Genomic DNA, 16,919 nt, shown 5'->3' on the forward strand with positions numbered 1-16,919 from the left:
CCTCACTTGAATGAGAGAAGGTGAGGCAGTTTTGTTCAGAATGAATGTTAAAATGAGGTAGGGATCGATGCGTAGACACAACCTAAATAGTCGACAGCAAGCATATATGACTTCTTATACAATCCGATATCAAAGGCTCGTTAAGCAGATATCATAAATATCCTTAAACACAACACACATGTTCACCAACATGTCATCAAGGTCACCCTGAAATGGTTTCTATGTATTGATAAACTACTGTATTCATGACTAAAGACGCTATAGCACGGATTTAGGGCATTACCTGAAGTAGGTTTCTTCGCTCTATATAAGGAGACATGATTGATATTTGAAGTAGGGATATAAATCACAAACTAATATAGTACAATTAGAATTTACACCTCTTTTGAAACGGTACATTAGTTCTCTTTCACAGGCGCAGTCCCTTCAATGTATGCCATTGCACATAACAAGGAAGGCAATTGTTGGATTGAAAGATAACCTCAATAAAATGTACATTGTTTATCATCTCGAGGAAGGAAAAGGGAAGTGAAGGGTTTGAAATCGAATACCAAGGACATGATAGTCATTATAACAACCATCCATGCAAAATAAAATGCTTGATCCAAAATAGAATACCATCAAATAATTTTGACTTCTGTGAACTTCGGTTATGCCGAACAAAGCTGAGTTTGCATTAAGGTTGTTTGATTCTGAAGTGAGGTTGCATTTTCTTAATATTCACATCTCTTTAGTTGAAACTAACACGCATAACGAACTATCCATCCATCCATCTTTTCCAATTCTATTTTAGATATCTGGAAGGACGACAGCTATCACTTCAGGAGTGATGGAACCCGGAAGCAGCCTGCCTCAAGTCCACTCATAGTGAAGCAAAAGTACCACAAGGCTTACACCAAGGACAAGATGACAACAAGGGCTTTGTAAGGGAAGCATCCTATCTGTACAGCCAGCCTGTGAAACACGTCCTTGTGCAGTACATCGGAGACCACACGCAGGCACAAGCAGCTCCTCAACGTCAGCGGTGTGGTCGACAACCACGTCATTCCCATGGTTCCCCGTAAATATTTGAAAGTTGAGTCAACTAAAGGAACTATGCAGTCGGGTGTTTCTGGGAAACAGCGATGCCACCCTGGAACTTGAAGGTCATTCATCACCAAAGGAACTTGAGGGAAAAGGAAATTTAAATACCGTAACGGTTTCAAGTGTTATATTGAATGATGCCAACCCCAGTATACAAAGTGTGTCGCGGACATCTGTCTATGAAACAGGTAACGATCATGACACAAACCAGAAACGCTGCAGGACTATGGATAATATAGGTGATGATGATGACATTGAATATTTGGTTTCAACATCAGGCTCCTCGGTTAAGAAACCCCGTTTACTGTCTCGAGCAGGAAGTGACAACACAGTTGTAAGCTATGACACTACCACTGACTATGCTTATCTGTACAGATTTCTTGAAAGAGTAGAAAGAACCGGGATGTGATAAAGGTCGTACAACGAATCCTGGAATTATCTAGGTTCTGGAACAAGGATGCTACCAACAGAAGCAATCCTTGCTGGACACTCATAGAAGAGGTAGAGAAGAAGTGGCCTCAAGATGCAATAAAAGCAAGGAACTGGTTAAAATGTTCTGTGAATACTGACGGTCTGAGCTTCAACCAAGACCGGTTAGTCTATATAAAGCTCATAGCTGCAGTGCTTGTTGGAGCGTGTCATACCAGGACTGAAGTACAGGACTTTGTGAAAACACTGGATGATCATCCATCACACCTACAGCATGTGCAGGACTGTACCCTGTCACGTGACTGTACATACACAGTTGGCTGCTACACCATCAGAGGAGATGTTCTGTCTGGCCTGGAAACCAACGAGTGGCTGACCGATGAAGTAAGAAAACTAGGTGATATACATAGGATTGTTAAAAAATATGAGCAGTTAAACATCTAAGACAAGGGTTTCATAGCGCAGTTTAACTCTTTCTTCATAAAAACAATTAAGGATATTAAAAACATATATTATGATTGTCAACAGGTCGTCAATAGAAAGGCCATCTCTAAAAAGGAAACCTTTGACTACCACACGTACAATCTTGTACGTGAACCATGTAATTACTCCATGCTCGTGGGTATGGGGGTCATTCGTGATACTGACATTTCAGTGATAAGTCTTCAAATAGTCCAACGCTTAAGCTCTCTACTATTGCTTCCATGCCGTATTTGTGATGACATTAGGACGTCTGGAACGTGTTGAACGACAAAGAGCTATTGGCATGATAGAAGCTGGTAGAACCCAGATGACATTAGGGCGTCTGGAACGTGATGAACGACAAAGAGCTATTGACATTATAGAAGCTGGTAGAACCCAGGTGACATTAGGACGTCTGTAACGTGATGAACGACAAAGAGCTATTGGCATGATAGAAGCTGGTAGAACCCAGGTGACATTAGGGCGTCTGGAACGTGAACGACAAAGAGCTATTTGCATGATAGAAGCTGGTAGAACCCAGATGACATTATGACGTCTGTAACGTGTTGAACGACAAAGAGGTATTGGCATGATAGAAGCTGGTAGAACCCAGGTGACATTAGGGCGTCTGGAACGTGTTGAACGACAAAGAGGTATTGGCATGATAGAAGCTGGTAGAACCCAGGTGACATTAGGGCGTCTGGAACGTGTTGAACGACAAAGAGCTATTTGCATGATAGAAGCTGGTAGAACCCAGTAAGAGGTTGGCTGGTATGTACATTTGTCCCAATTTGTGGTTAACTGTCTTTCAAACAGGTGTGTGCACTCACAAATGGTAATGAATGATTATATCGCTGTCCACTTGCACTAGGCTGTCCCCCTATGGCCGAGTCACGTAACTGATTAAACGAGTAGAACTTGTCTGCATGCTGCTGACGTGTTCGACCACATGTTGTCCCACCGTCAGCAAATCAATATATTTGCAATAGACGCCAACTAACTATGCTTAGATCGTAAAATCTGGACGAATCGCCAATGATCCATACTCACGAGTGCTGAGTGAGTGAGTGAGTGAGTTAAGATTTAAAGTCACATCGGCAATATTTCAGCCATATCGTGACTAAAACTAGTTCTAAATTTGTAATACAGACATGTAATATATAAAACCCTGTCAACGAAGGACAGTAAAAATACTAGATAATCACAGCTATCAATATAAAACTAGCGAGCAAAGCTAAAACATTCCAATTAAAGAAGACAATACATTGTAAAAATGGGCTATAGATCACCAACAACTGAAGGTAGATCACCATACTAGGGACCATGGGGACTTACTGTGCCTTTGTTACCTGCATGGACCCTAGCTGGATTTACACCATCCCTTCAGCCATTGGCCACGAGTGCTGAGTGAGTGAGTGAGTTTAGTTTTACGCCGCACTCAGCAATATTTCAGCCATATAGTGGTGGTTTGTAAATAATCGAGTCTGGACCAGACAATCCCGTGATCAACAGCATGAACATCGATCTGATAATCATGAATTTAGTACAATGGATTATATCTACAGTGATACATGTCGTATATGGGTGAGTGAGTGAGTTATTATTTAACGTCACATCGGCAATATTTCAGCCATATCGTGAAGAGAACATTCGATATTGAAATGAAATACATGTATGTTATAAAAAACCTGCCAACGAAGGACAGTAAAACAACTAGAATATCACAGATATGTATGTAAAACTAGTAAGTAAACTAAAATATGGTACTTTTAAATGACAATACAATATAAAAACGTACTATAGATCGCCAACAACTGAAGGTAGATCACCATACCAGGGACCATGGGGACTTACGTTACTTTTGCTACCAACAGAGGACGTTGTCGTATTGGCCAGTTGCAAGATCATTATATAATTCTATAATTTCTATTAAAAGTGGATGTTTACAAGAAATATTTTTAATCGCCTGAAGGCAAGAAAGAGAGTCAGAAAATATGATACATTGTTTATATTTAGGGTGTCTATTTATATATTTAAGAGCTGTTAGTATTGCGTTTGCTTCTGCTGTGAAAATTGAACTGTCATTGGGTAATCTGGAAGAGATTGTTTTGGACCCAATGACAGTGGCACAAGCAACCGCGCCACCATCCTTGGACCCATCTGTAAATAACGATTTATATGTATTATATTTACTTTTTAACTGATTATATTCTTGTTTATATTGTAAGTAATTTGTTTCTGATTTTTTAAACGACGTTAATGTTAGGTCGACTTGGTCTAACCAATCGCCAAGGAGGAGAGAGAAAGAAGTCGGGAAGGAGTTATATTTTCCAGCTCAATGCCGGCAGCAGGAATGAATGGCTTAATCCTGAGCCCAAAAGGCGGAACAAGAGAAGATTTCTTGTTGTACAAATCCTCATAAAGAGGATTAAAGACACAGTTGAATGCAGGGTTAGACTCGTTAGAATAAAGTTTTGTTATATACTGCAAGGAGAGTTTTATACGGCGTTGTGTAAAAGATGGTTCATCTGCCTCGACGTAAAGGCTGTCAACAGGAGAAGTTCTGAAGGACCCAAGACAAAGTCTCAGACATTGATGGTGGACTGAATCTAAGAGTTTTAAGTTTCTTTTACAGGCTCCACCATATACGATGGAGCCATAATCAAGCTTCGAGCGGACAAGTGATCTGTTAAGGTGTAGGAGCGTAGCTTGATCCCCTTCCCACCTTGAATTAGACACGACTTTCAATAAATCGAGTGCCTTCAGGCATTTAGTTTTTAGGGATTTAATATGCGGAAGAAAGGTTAAATGGGAGTCAAAAATCAGACCCAAGAATTTGGCCTCTTTTACAACCTTGATGGGAGTGCCATTTAAAAAAAGTTCTGGGTCTTTATGTGGTTTATATTTACGGCAGAAATGTATGCAATTAGTTTTTGATTTAGAAAATTTAAAGCCGTTTTCCAGACACCATTTATTTAATTTGTTTAAACACAACTGTAGTTGCCGTTCGATAGTATACATATTCTTACCGCGACAAGAAATGTTAAAATCATCCACAAAAAGTGATCCATTAATTGAATCATTTAAAACCTTGGATAAACTGTTGATCTTAATACTAAACAATGTTACAGACAAAATACTGCCTTGTGGGACACCCTGATCCTGATTATAATGGGCAGACAGGGTTGAACCCACTCGGACTTGAAATTGCCTGTCTTTTAAAAACTGTGATATGAAAAGAGGTAAACGACCCCTCAAACCAAAATCATGTAAATCCTTCGAAATGCCATTCTTCCAGGTGGTATCGTATGCTTTCTCAAGATCAAAGAAAATCGATACAGCATGTTGTTTATTAACTATTGCATTTTTTACAAAGTATTCTAAACGTACCAAATGATCAATGGTACTACGATTTTTCCTGAAACAACATTGAATGTTGGTTATAAGGTTATTGATTTCCAGATACCATGTCAATCTATTATTGACTATTCGTTCCATGGTTTTACAGACACAACTCGTTAAAGAGATTGGTCTGTAATTAGACGGATCAGTATGATCCCGGCCAGGCTTTGGAATAGGAACAACAATGGCATCACGCCACGAAGTTGGGAAATTCCCTGAAGTCCATATTTGATCAAAAAATTCTAAAAGGATTTCTAAAGTTGAATATTATCAGCTCCTGTTGCTGTATCGTGAGCTTGCTCAAGGGCGGTATGGAGCTCATGTAACGAAAATAGTTCGTTATAATCTTCACCATTGTCTGAGTTAAAATTTATTCTTTTCTTCTCCTGTTGTTTCTGATACGTTTGAAACTCAGGGACATAATTAGATGAAGATGAATGCTTGGCAAGAGTTTCACCAAGTTTATTTGCAATATCAGTTTTATTAGTCAAGAAATTATCACCGTCCTTCAAATGATGAACGGTAGATTTGGAACCTTTGCCCTTTATTCTTTGGATCATGTTCCACACCTTTGACATAGGTGTACGTGAATTTATTTTAGAAACATAATGTCGCCAAGACTGACGCTTATTTTGTTTAAAAGAACGTCATTAGTAATTTTGACCTTGTCTAGATTATGGACAGTAGGGTGTTTGCGAAAATATTTTTCGGCCTTTTCCCTACATTTCTGGCCTGTTTGCATTCATTATTAAACCATGGTTTACGAACATGCGGAATTGCAGAGGACTTAGGAATTGTTTTGTCAGCAATGTGATTAAGTATATCCGAAGAAGACTGTATAGGATCTTTACTGTTCCTAAAAAAATCATGCTGCAAGTGTTCAACACACAGTTTCTCATATAATGACCAATCCGCCCTGGCGAAATTTCTCCTTGATAAAGGTGGATCATCACCAGGGCTGATTGTTTTGAGAATGGTAGGGAAGTGGTCACTCCCACATAGGTCATCATGGACCATCCATTCAAATTCATTATACAAGTTTGAGTCAGCGAGACAGATCAGGGAAGAATAAGTTCCCGTAGCTGGATGAAGATAAGTGGCTGAATCATCATTCAAAATACATAAATTATTATCGGAAATGAAATCCTCAATAATTTTACCTTTAGTATTAGTATGGACACTACCCCAAAGCGGGTTGTGTCCGTTCAGATCACCCATGATGAGACATGGCTTTGGCAGCTGATCATACAGATTTTGCAGATCCGACAGTCGGATATCAGAAGATGGAGAGACATATAAACTGCACAGCGTCAACGCAATGTGCATAGTCAGACGAACAGCTACAGCTTGGAGATTGGTATTAAGAGGGACAGGGCTATGTATGATGCCCTGCTGTACCAAAACAGAAGCACCACCAGTTGCTTTATCTCCTGGCGGAGAGAAGCAATGCTAATCACTGTATTGTCGCAAATTGAATGAGTCCGTATTTTTTATATATGTCTCCAGGAACATATAATGCTGAAGGTTTAAAATCCTGTAATAACAATTGTATCTCATTGAAATTATTCTTTAGCCCTCTGCAATTCCATTGAATTAAATTGGCCAACTGAGTCATGGTGGCTCAATTGGCGATCTCGCTCTAGAATGGGAGTTGGGTAAGCTCCTCCGTCTGTCCTGTGAGTACGGAGTAACCTCCATATCTAGAGGTCCAAACGAGTTTTGTGTTAGAACCCTCTGAAGGTGATGAGACATTAGGCGATTTGTCTCTGTTTAGTTTTTTTCCTTTCTTCTTCTTTGGTTGATCTCCAGCTGGTTTAAGAGCTGAGGATTGTAACTGTGTAGAGAGCTGACCTTCTGTCTGGGATCCAAACGTAGACTGGGTGACTCGGGAAGTTGGTGGAATAAGTCATTGATGTAACTGGTTTTTCTGACTTGACCCAAGTCAAGTCAGTCTGACATGCAGTTGAGGACACCGCTACAGAGCGGGATACTGCAGCTGAATAAGTGATATTCTGAGGGGTTGAAGGCTGATTATTGAAAAAAAAATTCGCATCAAGGTAGGGAATATTCTTTTCACATTTTATCTTCATAATTTGTGATTCCCTTTGATACACGGGGCAGGACCTGGATGAAGCAGAATGTAGGCCATTACAGTAAGCGCATTTGAAAGTATTCTGACAATCTGCACCATCATGTTTGTCCCTACAACGGTGACAAACTGCAGAATTACGGCATGAGTAGGTTCCATGACCAAAATGCTGACACTTGTAACACCGGAGTGGATTGGGGATATACACATCCACCCCGATGTTAAAGTAACCTGCCTTGATCGACTGGGGAAGAGCTGATCTGGCAAAAGGCAAGAGATAGGTGTTGTTTTTTATTATTTTCCCTTCTTTTTTGATCGTAAAACGCTTCACCGCTGTAACAGCCTGATCTTCAAGCTCTGCAGCTATCTCCTCCTCGGACATGTCAAAGAGACAGCGAGCCCTGTCTCGTATAATGCCACGGCAAGAATTGAGAGTCCTGTGCACGGACACAGTAACCTCCACATTTGCAAATGTTTTGATGGATAAAAGATTTAGAGATTGCTGTTTCCGTGCGCACTCCACCAGAAGTGAACCACTACGGAGCCGGGTGACATTTTTAACCTCACCACATATCCCATGGATAGCTTTGGATATGGCAAATGGATTTAGTTTTATTGGTAGAAAATCCGAAGCTTCAATTACTAGGAAACGAGCCCATGAATCAATGTTTGGCGAATTTGTTTCAGTAGAGTGATCAAGTTCGTCTAGTCGTCGCTTTTTCTCGTATCGAGATGAACCAGCTTGTTGGGATGCCGTCATGAAAGGAAAAGTATTCAACACCCCTGCTCCCCACCCACCATGGAGTGTCAACAAGGACGGTGTCAAAGAGCACCGGATATCCAAGATGCTGACACCAGGGATACAGGGGTGTTATACTCCAGAGACAACGACACAAATAGCTATATTTATCTACCAAATCAATGTCAGGCTGGTTCGACCCATGACAATAAATTGGAGACATACATCATTTGGAGGTCATTATCACCAGATTGGCCCATGAGCCACCGCCTTCTGGCATAGAACTCTAGGCAAGTTAACATAATAATTTGAACATTGAGGGATAAAAAATAACCAAGGCCCAGAAATAAGCAAATGTGCATATAATAGATTCACCATGCACAGGGCTTGGCGTGACCAGCCGATTGATAGAACCGGGCCAGTTCTACCGCCCGTCTAGGTGAAGTAAGGGCCAAAGTGGTGTGTTGGGCAACAGGAACACGGTTCCAGGATCCTATTGCCCTCAACCACCAGAATCCCGTCCACCACCGACACAGGGGCGCAACCCACCTCAAACAAGTTGGTGGACCAAATATGCCCCCAGGTTCATCACGGGGGGGTTGAAGGGCGCTTAGCGTTACCCAGCACCCACCACGAGGAGGTGGCCCTTCATGGGTGCTTGTCGTATATGGACATTGGTTACTAGTTCTAACACATCATCAGTACATCGTCAGTCTTTAGTTACAAGAAACGCATTGTCCTGTTGAAAGACATGCACTGTGCAGCTGAGCCTGCTTTGAATCCAACAACAAAGTTTCACTTGAGCCCTAAGCACTGGGTCCTTAATCTGTACAATAAATATTCTAATAAATCCCAACTCTTACCTAAACAGATCATGGACACCTACCTGCACCTTCTGGAAAGAGAGTGGTGTTCCCGTGTCAGCTTCCACTGCTTGGTGCTGCCTACAGAGACAGTGATATTGTGGGAGGCAGGCCGGTACACAGAGAGGATAAGGGGGAAAGATGTGAGTAATGTGAGATTACATCATTAAACCTTGCACTGCGATTTTTCTTTTTTCAAGAGCAACATTGCATGACCACTGAACCAATTGCGTTGTCAAAGTCGAGACGATTATTATTTGTATAGTAATTGTACAAATGTTAACGCAAGTATTTTCCTGACTTCTAAAGAAAGACGTATCGACTGAGTTGCTTAATGTGTAATTCTGTTAAAGATGTATGTGCGCAATTGTGATGATCTGTGATCATATGAATCAGTAACATGCGCTGCACTATTTCCCTTGAATTTAGTCAAACCGTTTGATTGATTGTAGCCTACTTTATCATAATGATATTTGTTTTCACATTTGTGTCAAAGTCGGGTACAGACGCAGAAAGATTCATCAGATAGATTATGTATATTTCCTCCGAAGTCGAAGATACAACAGGTTGTAACATAGGTGTTATATATAAATATATATATGTATTTACAGGTTACAGAGTGGGATAATCAAAATTAGAATAGGTATTTTAGTTGATGTAGCAAGGATTTTACAGAGCTTGCGATTGATCTTTTACATTTATACCACATTTCTTGTTGAAGCTCTTGAGCATATACATTTGGTAGACCATAAATGAGACAAATAGGTCTTCATCATTCAATAAACTGACAAAAAGTGTCAACATCTAGCATGTCAACTAGTGACTCAGTCAAAGCGTTTCTACTACTTTGTATGAGAATAAAGTGTAGAAAGACATGTTTTACAATATCATAGGCAACCATGCCTCATTCACACTCAAGAACACCGAATGCTCAGTGTGCTGATACGTAAAAGAGCAGCAATATTATTGAAACACTCCGGCATTTTATAGCATGCAGACCATAGTCTGTGAGCATTTTTAGGATATGTTATCTTCTCAACCTCGTTGCACAAGCAACACATGAATCCTCAGCTTTAAGTATTCTAGGTCATACATTGTGACAAGATTGAGCATGTGGAAGATTGGCAATGACTTGCTATATCGCTCTTTCTCCAGTGATGAAGTCTATCTGTACTGACAGACTCTATGCACAGGCACTTTCTTAAAGACAAATTCAGTATCGATGTTACATAATTTACCGAGAAATAGCTAGGACTTCTGGTGCGTATATCTTCGTAGTGTGACCAGGGAGAGACTGTCTCTGGCTATTGTGGATGATCCACGTTTTCAAACATTTGCCATGTCCAGAGTCAACGAATCTGTGAAGTAAGTCGTTTATATATAGAGTGAAGAGCCAAGCTGATAAGACACGACCCTGACCCACGCCCTGTTTTACATCGAATACTTTAGAAATACAGCCACCAGTGCTACCACATGATTTCATTGATGTGCACATTGCGTATAGAGTCACCATAGTTTACCTCGAATTCCGAAACTGTAAAGCTTATAGAAAAGTCCATTCAACCAAACTCTCTCAAATGCTTTCTCATTATCAAGGAAGGCACAATAAACTGGTGAATTGTTTTCGACAAAGTAGGCAATATTTTCAGTTAGAGTAAGCACTGCCGTTTCCGTCCCCGCACCCTTCCTAAATCCAAACTGGAGAGGGTGAAGGAAATTGTTTTCTGCTTTTGTCCATGTTTTCAATTCTTTTGAGCAGTAATCTTTCAAAAAAGTTTGAGAGCACAGGCGTAAGAGTGATGCATCTATCATTACATGGATCATGCTTGCTTTTACCATTTCCTTTGTGAATTGGTAAAACATTACCAACACTAAATGCATTTGGTTACAGATTCAAACGATACAATGGCATTGAATAGTGATACAATAAGATCAATAACAGATCAACCACCATACTTTATATGCATGTATGAAATACCATCTGAGCCTGGAGATGTGTTGTTTTTAAGACGTTTCACGGTGTCAAGTACATCATCTTTAGTAAACGGGGAGAGAAAGACTGAATCACTGTCGTCATTTACAGGGTAATATACAACATCTTCTACAAACTTATCAACGTGCTCTGTAAATCCAGTATCAAAACATTCTGCATTCTGAGGTACAGACAAATCTCTAATGTTCCTGGCAAAGAGATTACATACACCTACCTGCGTGTTACAGGAGTCATCGTTATAAGTTAGAGACTGTGTTTGCTCTCTCTTTTGCAACTCTAAGGTATTCTTGGATGTCTACCTCAGCTACTTGGTAACTTTCCTCAAATGTTTCATTTCTGTAACGTTGCTTAGCTGAACGGTGGTTTCTTCGAAATGCATGTTTGGCATGTTTATATTCAATAAAATATTTGTCATCTGAACTGTGGCTTTTGCCGTTAGAATTCCAATTTTTGCTGCAAATACGCACATGGTCATGATGTTATTTAAGTTCATACTTCCTCCACTATAGCTTTGATTGTACTTGGAATTTTAATTGGGAATTGCAAGTATAGTTGCAGCATGTAGACATTCTGTGATATAACTATTGTGATACTCGTTGTACGGAGTTTGCTAACAAACACAAAAGCACGTGCTTGCTCCATTATGTTGTGTTATAAAGTACGAAATGTTTTGCACTATGTCCAAATATGGTATGTGTTCTAGAACCACTTCTTACATCAGAGGGTGAAACATTCCAGACATCTAAATGTCGTTACAGCACACATTATGAACTTCCTCTCAAACGTAACAGAAATACATGTAAAACAATTACAATGTTTTCTAGTATATTGCTCTACCATCAAAATGCTCTACCATCAAAATATGCTAATCCGACATGGTAAGGCATTGCTGTGACCTTTCAGGAGAATTTGGCAAACTACACGTGGATCTTGATGCCAGTAAACATGCCACGTAATCAACACTGGGTGCTTCTGGTGGCTAATGTCAAGGATGGAACAGTGGGGGTAGTCAATTCTAAACCAGCTTTAGATGTGGAGGACTCAGTTGTGACACACTGGAGGTGGGTAGACAGACGAGTGGGTGTAGTCAATTCTAAACCAGCTTTAGATGTGGAGGGCTCAGTTGTGAGAAACTACAGGTAGGTAGACAGAAAAGTGGGTGTAGTCAATTCTAAACCAGCTTTGGATGTGGAGGACTCAATTGTACAACACTCGAGGTAGGTAGACAGAACAGTGGATGTAGTCAATTTTAAACCAGCTTTAGATATGGAGGACTCAATTGTACAACACTGGAGGTAGGTGGACAACCCAGATGATGTAGTCAATTCAAAACCAGCTTTAGATGTGGAGGACTCAAATGTACAACACTGGAGATAGGTAGACAGCACAGTGGGTGTAGTCAATTCTAAACCAGCTTTAGATATGGATGACTCAATTGTACAACACTGCAGGTAGGTAGACAGAACAGAGGTTGTAGTCATGCACTGCTGTATTTGCCCTCCTCTCCATATTAACTTTAACCACAATCCACAAAAGCTGAAGAAGTTGCCATCCAGAAATACACATCTTTTCCCCAGGTCATTTGTAAATCACTGGAAATCTACATCCGGGAAAGTGGGCAAACCGTGGATGAAGAAACAATACCTAGTGATAGACCAGGCTGATGGACACAATTGTGGGATATTCGTCCTCATGGTAGGTTGGTTTATAGACACATATGTACGCCATGCGCTACTAAGGTCGACTTGTACTATGGCAGCGGTCATGCCACAGGGGCTCAATTTCCATCAACTATCGTCAATTCATGACCATCAGTTGAAATTGGAATATCAACATTGGTTGTATGTGCCCTCTTTCAAATGACTGCCTTATGGCTGACTCCACCTAAAGTGTCACTGCTCCAGGCAGTGTCACTGTTATTGACAAGGTAGCAGATGTCTCATACAGGGATTGTTGGAGAGTTGAGGGATATCATCATTGACACACAGTTCGTTCATGTTGAGATCTCACCAACAAAGCACATGTGATATAATCAAAACCTCATAAAATGTTCATGTGAAAACCAACGGGTGTGTTTAATAACTACGTATATAAAGAGCCTTTAAAAGTTTTTTAGCCTTCATATCATCAGGCTGCTGATGCCCTTTTGGCGGAGACGTCTCCAGGAATCATGAGGAACTACCACGCAGAGAAGTACAGGTTGTATGTACTACAGAGGATACTGCAGCATGCCAAGACGGATATGCAAAGAGGAGGAAATCACACCTTGGGAAGTGGATGTCACAAACAATACTCAACATTCTGAGACTGTGACGGAAGGAAATCTACTTGAAAGAAGCTATACAACAGAAACAAAACAGGGTCAAGTCATTGAAACAGTTGTACAACATCATGACACTTTTGACGAATCCGACGGTGCTATGGTCACTGATAAAGGTATGTATAGTGAAGGGAATACGACCAACATTAGGTATAAAATTGTAAATAGCGATGTGATATTCTATTCTAAATATGTCTATACATGCAATACACTCCTCTCATACAACGGTAATGTATATTTACAGATGCAGATGAATACCCATGTCTCAATGAACACCTGTCACAGAAGCAGTTAATGGCATGTTTGTTAATTGTTGCTTTGGCGGGGAATAACCTGAAGAAGAGGTTGCTGTGGGCAGATTCTGACACAGGAACAAGAGTGGAAAGAGAAACCTACAAGCGATACATTGCTTGGGCGCTCAAGGTTTTCGACATCAATGGAGACACATACACTAAGAAGATGATACAAAATGATTTAAAACAATTGTCAGGATGCTGTCTATGTCAAGAGGCTGGATCATACAGAATAAGAAACCAAAACGTAGCAATAAGGCTGAGAGACCTACTGCTCAGCGATCTGAGACAATCGATTGCAAAGATGGACTTGGAGTTTGTATTTAGTTATGTGAGTTTAAGAGCTGAATCCACTGAGGTGGAAGAAATAGATATCCCCTTCAAAATTGAATTGAAGCAAGATGATGTGCCTGTTGTAGCTCAACGTTTTGCGGCAGCCATACAGGGCAAAGAGTTTGCTTTTGTGTGCATGCATTCTCTCTTTCAGGAACAGACATTTGTCGATATGGTCTTTGAGAATCTGGTGCAAAATCTGAACAAGGACTATTCTACCCTCTTGAAATTATTGTCCAGTAATGACACTGTACATGGACAGTCCTTTCTGTTTTGGACGAGCATTACAGACAACTCGAAATTGTTGCGGAAGGCTTTGTCCACTGTTCAATTTAGTGTACATAACAGAAAGCAAGCTTTGTTTGGAAGTTGCTTTGGTAGTAGTTCAGACAACTTCAATTACTTGCTTTCCGAATGTAATTGTAAGTTGAATAAGTTGTGTATGACATTGCGCAATCTTCCAAGACCTCTTATCATCAAACTGAAATTGGAAGTTGTTGATGATCTAGGGGTGAAGTTTGACAATATTTCCTTGCTTGACATTGCCTGTATGAGTGGATTGTCTGCAGTGGCTTCCAGACTCTTGCATGTAACGAAGGCAATGAACTTGAACAGGTCAAGAAAGGCAACATATGTACATTATGCATCTATGTGCCAAAGGGGAAGCAATATTATCGGTACAATTATACAGATGGGACTTTCTAGCATAAAGATCATAGGTCCGGGAGGATCAACACCTTTACATTATGCATGTGCAGTAGGAAATGTTGGAATTGTAAGCATTTTGTTGCAGGAAACAGTGGATACTGGAAAGCGAAACATGAGGGGGGAAACTGGGCTTCATTTGGCATGTTTATATGGGAATGTAGAAGTTGTTAAACTGTTATTACAAACCAAAGTAACAGCAACTGAGACAGATAACGATGGCAGCACACCTCTACATGATGCAGCCTGGCAGGGACATACAGAGGTTGTAGAAGTGTTATTAAAGAACAAGGCAAATGTGGATGCAGAAACGTCCTGATGGCGACACACCTCTACATGATGCAGCCTGGCAGGGACATACAGAGGTTGTAGATGTGTTATTAAAGAACAAGGCAAATGTGGATGCGAAACGCGATGATGGTGGCACACCTCTACATGATGCAGCCTATCAGGGACATACAGAGGTTGTAGAAGTGTTATTGAAGAACAAGGCAAATGTGGATGCGAAACGTCCTGATGGCCGCACACCTCTACATGATGCAGCCTTTGAGGGACAAACAGCCTGGCAGAGGTTGTAGAAGTGTTATTAAAGAACAAGGCAAATGTGGATGCGAAATGCGATGATGGTGACACACCTCTACATGATGCAGCCTTGCAGGGACATACAGAGGTTGTAGAAGTGTTATTGAAGAACAAGGCAAATGTGGATGCGAAACGTCCTGATGGCCGCACACCTCTACATGATGCAGCCTTCCATGGACACACAGAGGTTGTAGAGGTGTTATTGAAGAACAGGGCAAATGTGGATGAGAAAAGCGTTGATGACTGCACACCTCTACATGATGCAGCCTTGCAGGGACATACAGAGATTGTAGAAGTGTTATTGAAGAACAAGGCAAATGTGGATGCGAAACGCAATGGTGTCCGCACACCTCTACATGATGCAGCCTTGCAGGGACATACAGAGGTTGTAGAAGTGTTATTGAAGAACAAGGCAAATGTGGATGAGAAAAGCGTTGATGGCCGCACACCTCTACATGATGCAGCCATGGCAGGGACACTCAGAGGTTGTAGAAGTGTTATTGAAGAACAAGGCAAATGTGGATGCGAAACGCGATGATGGCGACACACCTCTACATGATGCAGCCTTGCAGGGACATACAGAGGTTGTAGAAGTGTTATTGAAGAACAAGGCAAATGTGGATGCGAAACGCGATGATGGTCGCACACCTCTACATGATGCAGCCTATCAGGGACATACAGATGTTGTAGAAGTGTTATTGAAGAACAAGGCAAATGTGGATGCGAAACGTCCTGATGGCCGCACACCTCTACATGATGCAGCCTGGCAGGGACATACAGAGATTGTAGAAGTGTTATTGAAGAACAAGGCAAATGTGGATGCGAAACGCGATGATGGCCGCACACCTCTACATGATGCAGCCTGGCAGGGACATACAGATGTTGTAGAAGTGTTATTGAAGAACAAGGCAAATGTGGATGAGAAACGCGATAATGGCAGCACACCTCTACATGATGCAGCTTGGCACGGACATCAAGGAGTTGTTAAGGTGCTGTTGAAAAACGGGGCTAATGTCCATGAGAAGGATTGTAATGAAGAAACTGCTTTACAGAAAGCAAAGGCGCGTTATTACGATGACATCGCAAAGGACTTTAATCGAGGGAGGGCATGAAGCAAATAAGCATGACCTGACACCGAACTTTGGTTCAGTTCCACACGGAAGCTATACTGGCAGTGGTCTTCTTATACCGGCACAACCATCAGCACATTGTCTTTATCATAAACCCCTTCACATCTGTGTCACCGAGCTTTGTCCTTCAAGTGTGCGACCATCTTTGTTCTTTTCAACAACGCTGTCTCTGTATGTCCGTGCCAGGCTGCATCATGTGGTGTTGCCATCAGGCGTTTCTGTTGCTGCTGTTCTTTCAATAACACGCTTCTACTGGCACATCTGTGTCCTGATAGGCATCTCTTCAGAGGTGTGCGACCATCATCTGCCTTGATTCTTCAACTTAACGCCTACCCGACTTTCTGTCCTGCAGGCTTTACGCTCATCTTAACAATAGCGTTTCGCATCACATTTGCTGTTCCCTCTACGGCTTCGATCTCCTGCTGCATCGCGGCTCGCTGGTTAACGCTTTCTCATCTGCCGTTCTTCAATAACACCTCGCTTCTGTGTGTCCATG

General features: G+C 41.2%; 1 protein-coding gene across 4 annotated transcripts; it reads left to right on the forward strand.

Annotated features, from left to right (window-relative positions):
• The first annotated feature begins 1,078 nt into the window (after positions 1-1,078).
• On the forward strand, positions 1,079-15,076 carry LOC124272388 (putative ankyrin repeat protein RBE_0220). 4 transcript variants are annotated; one of them, XM_046707555.1, is made up of 6 exons: positions 1,079-1,909; positions 9,076-9,210; positions 11,964-12,199; positions 12,638-12,755; positions 13,192-13,496; positions 13,625-14,605. In XM_046707555.1, the coding sequence occupies exons 2-5, from the start codon at positions 9,079-9,081 to the stop codon at positions 13,363-13,365; spliced, it is 660 nt and encodes a 219-aa protein (XP_046563511.1). In that variant the 5' UTR covers positions 1,079-1,909; positions 9,076-9,078; the 3' UTR covers positions 13,366-13,496; positions 13,625-14,605. The 4 variants fall into 4 exon arrangements, with proteins under 4 accessions (XP_046563511.1, XP_046563510.1, XP_046563512.1 ...); XM_046707554.1 differs by having other exon boundaries at positions 1,080-1,896; XM_046707556.1 differs by having other exon boundaries at positions 1,084-1,896; positions 11,964-12,121.
• Positions 15,077-16,919: the final 1,843 nt, after the last annotated feature.

The sequence above is a fragment of the Haliotis rubra genome, unplaced genomic scaffold (genome assembly GCF_003918875.1).
Source record: "Haliotis rubra isolate DU_JTF1 unplaced genomic scaffold, ASM391887v1 Scf1698, whole genome shotgun sequence".
Lineage (NCBI taxonomy): Eukaryota > Metazoa > Mollusca > Gastropoda > Lepetellida > Haliotidae > Haliotis > Haliotis rubra.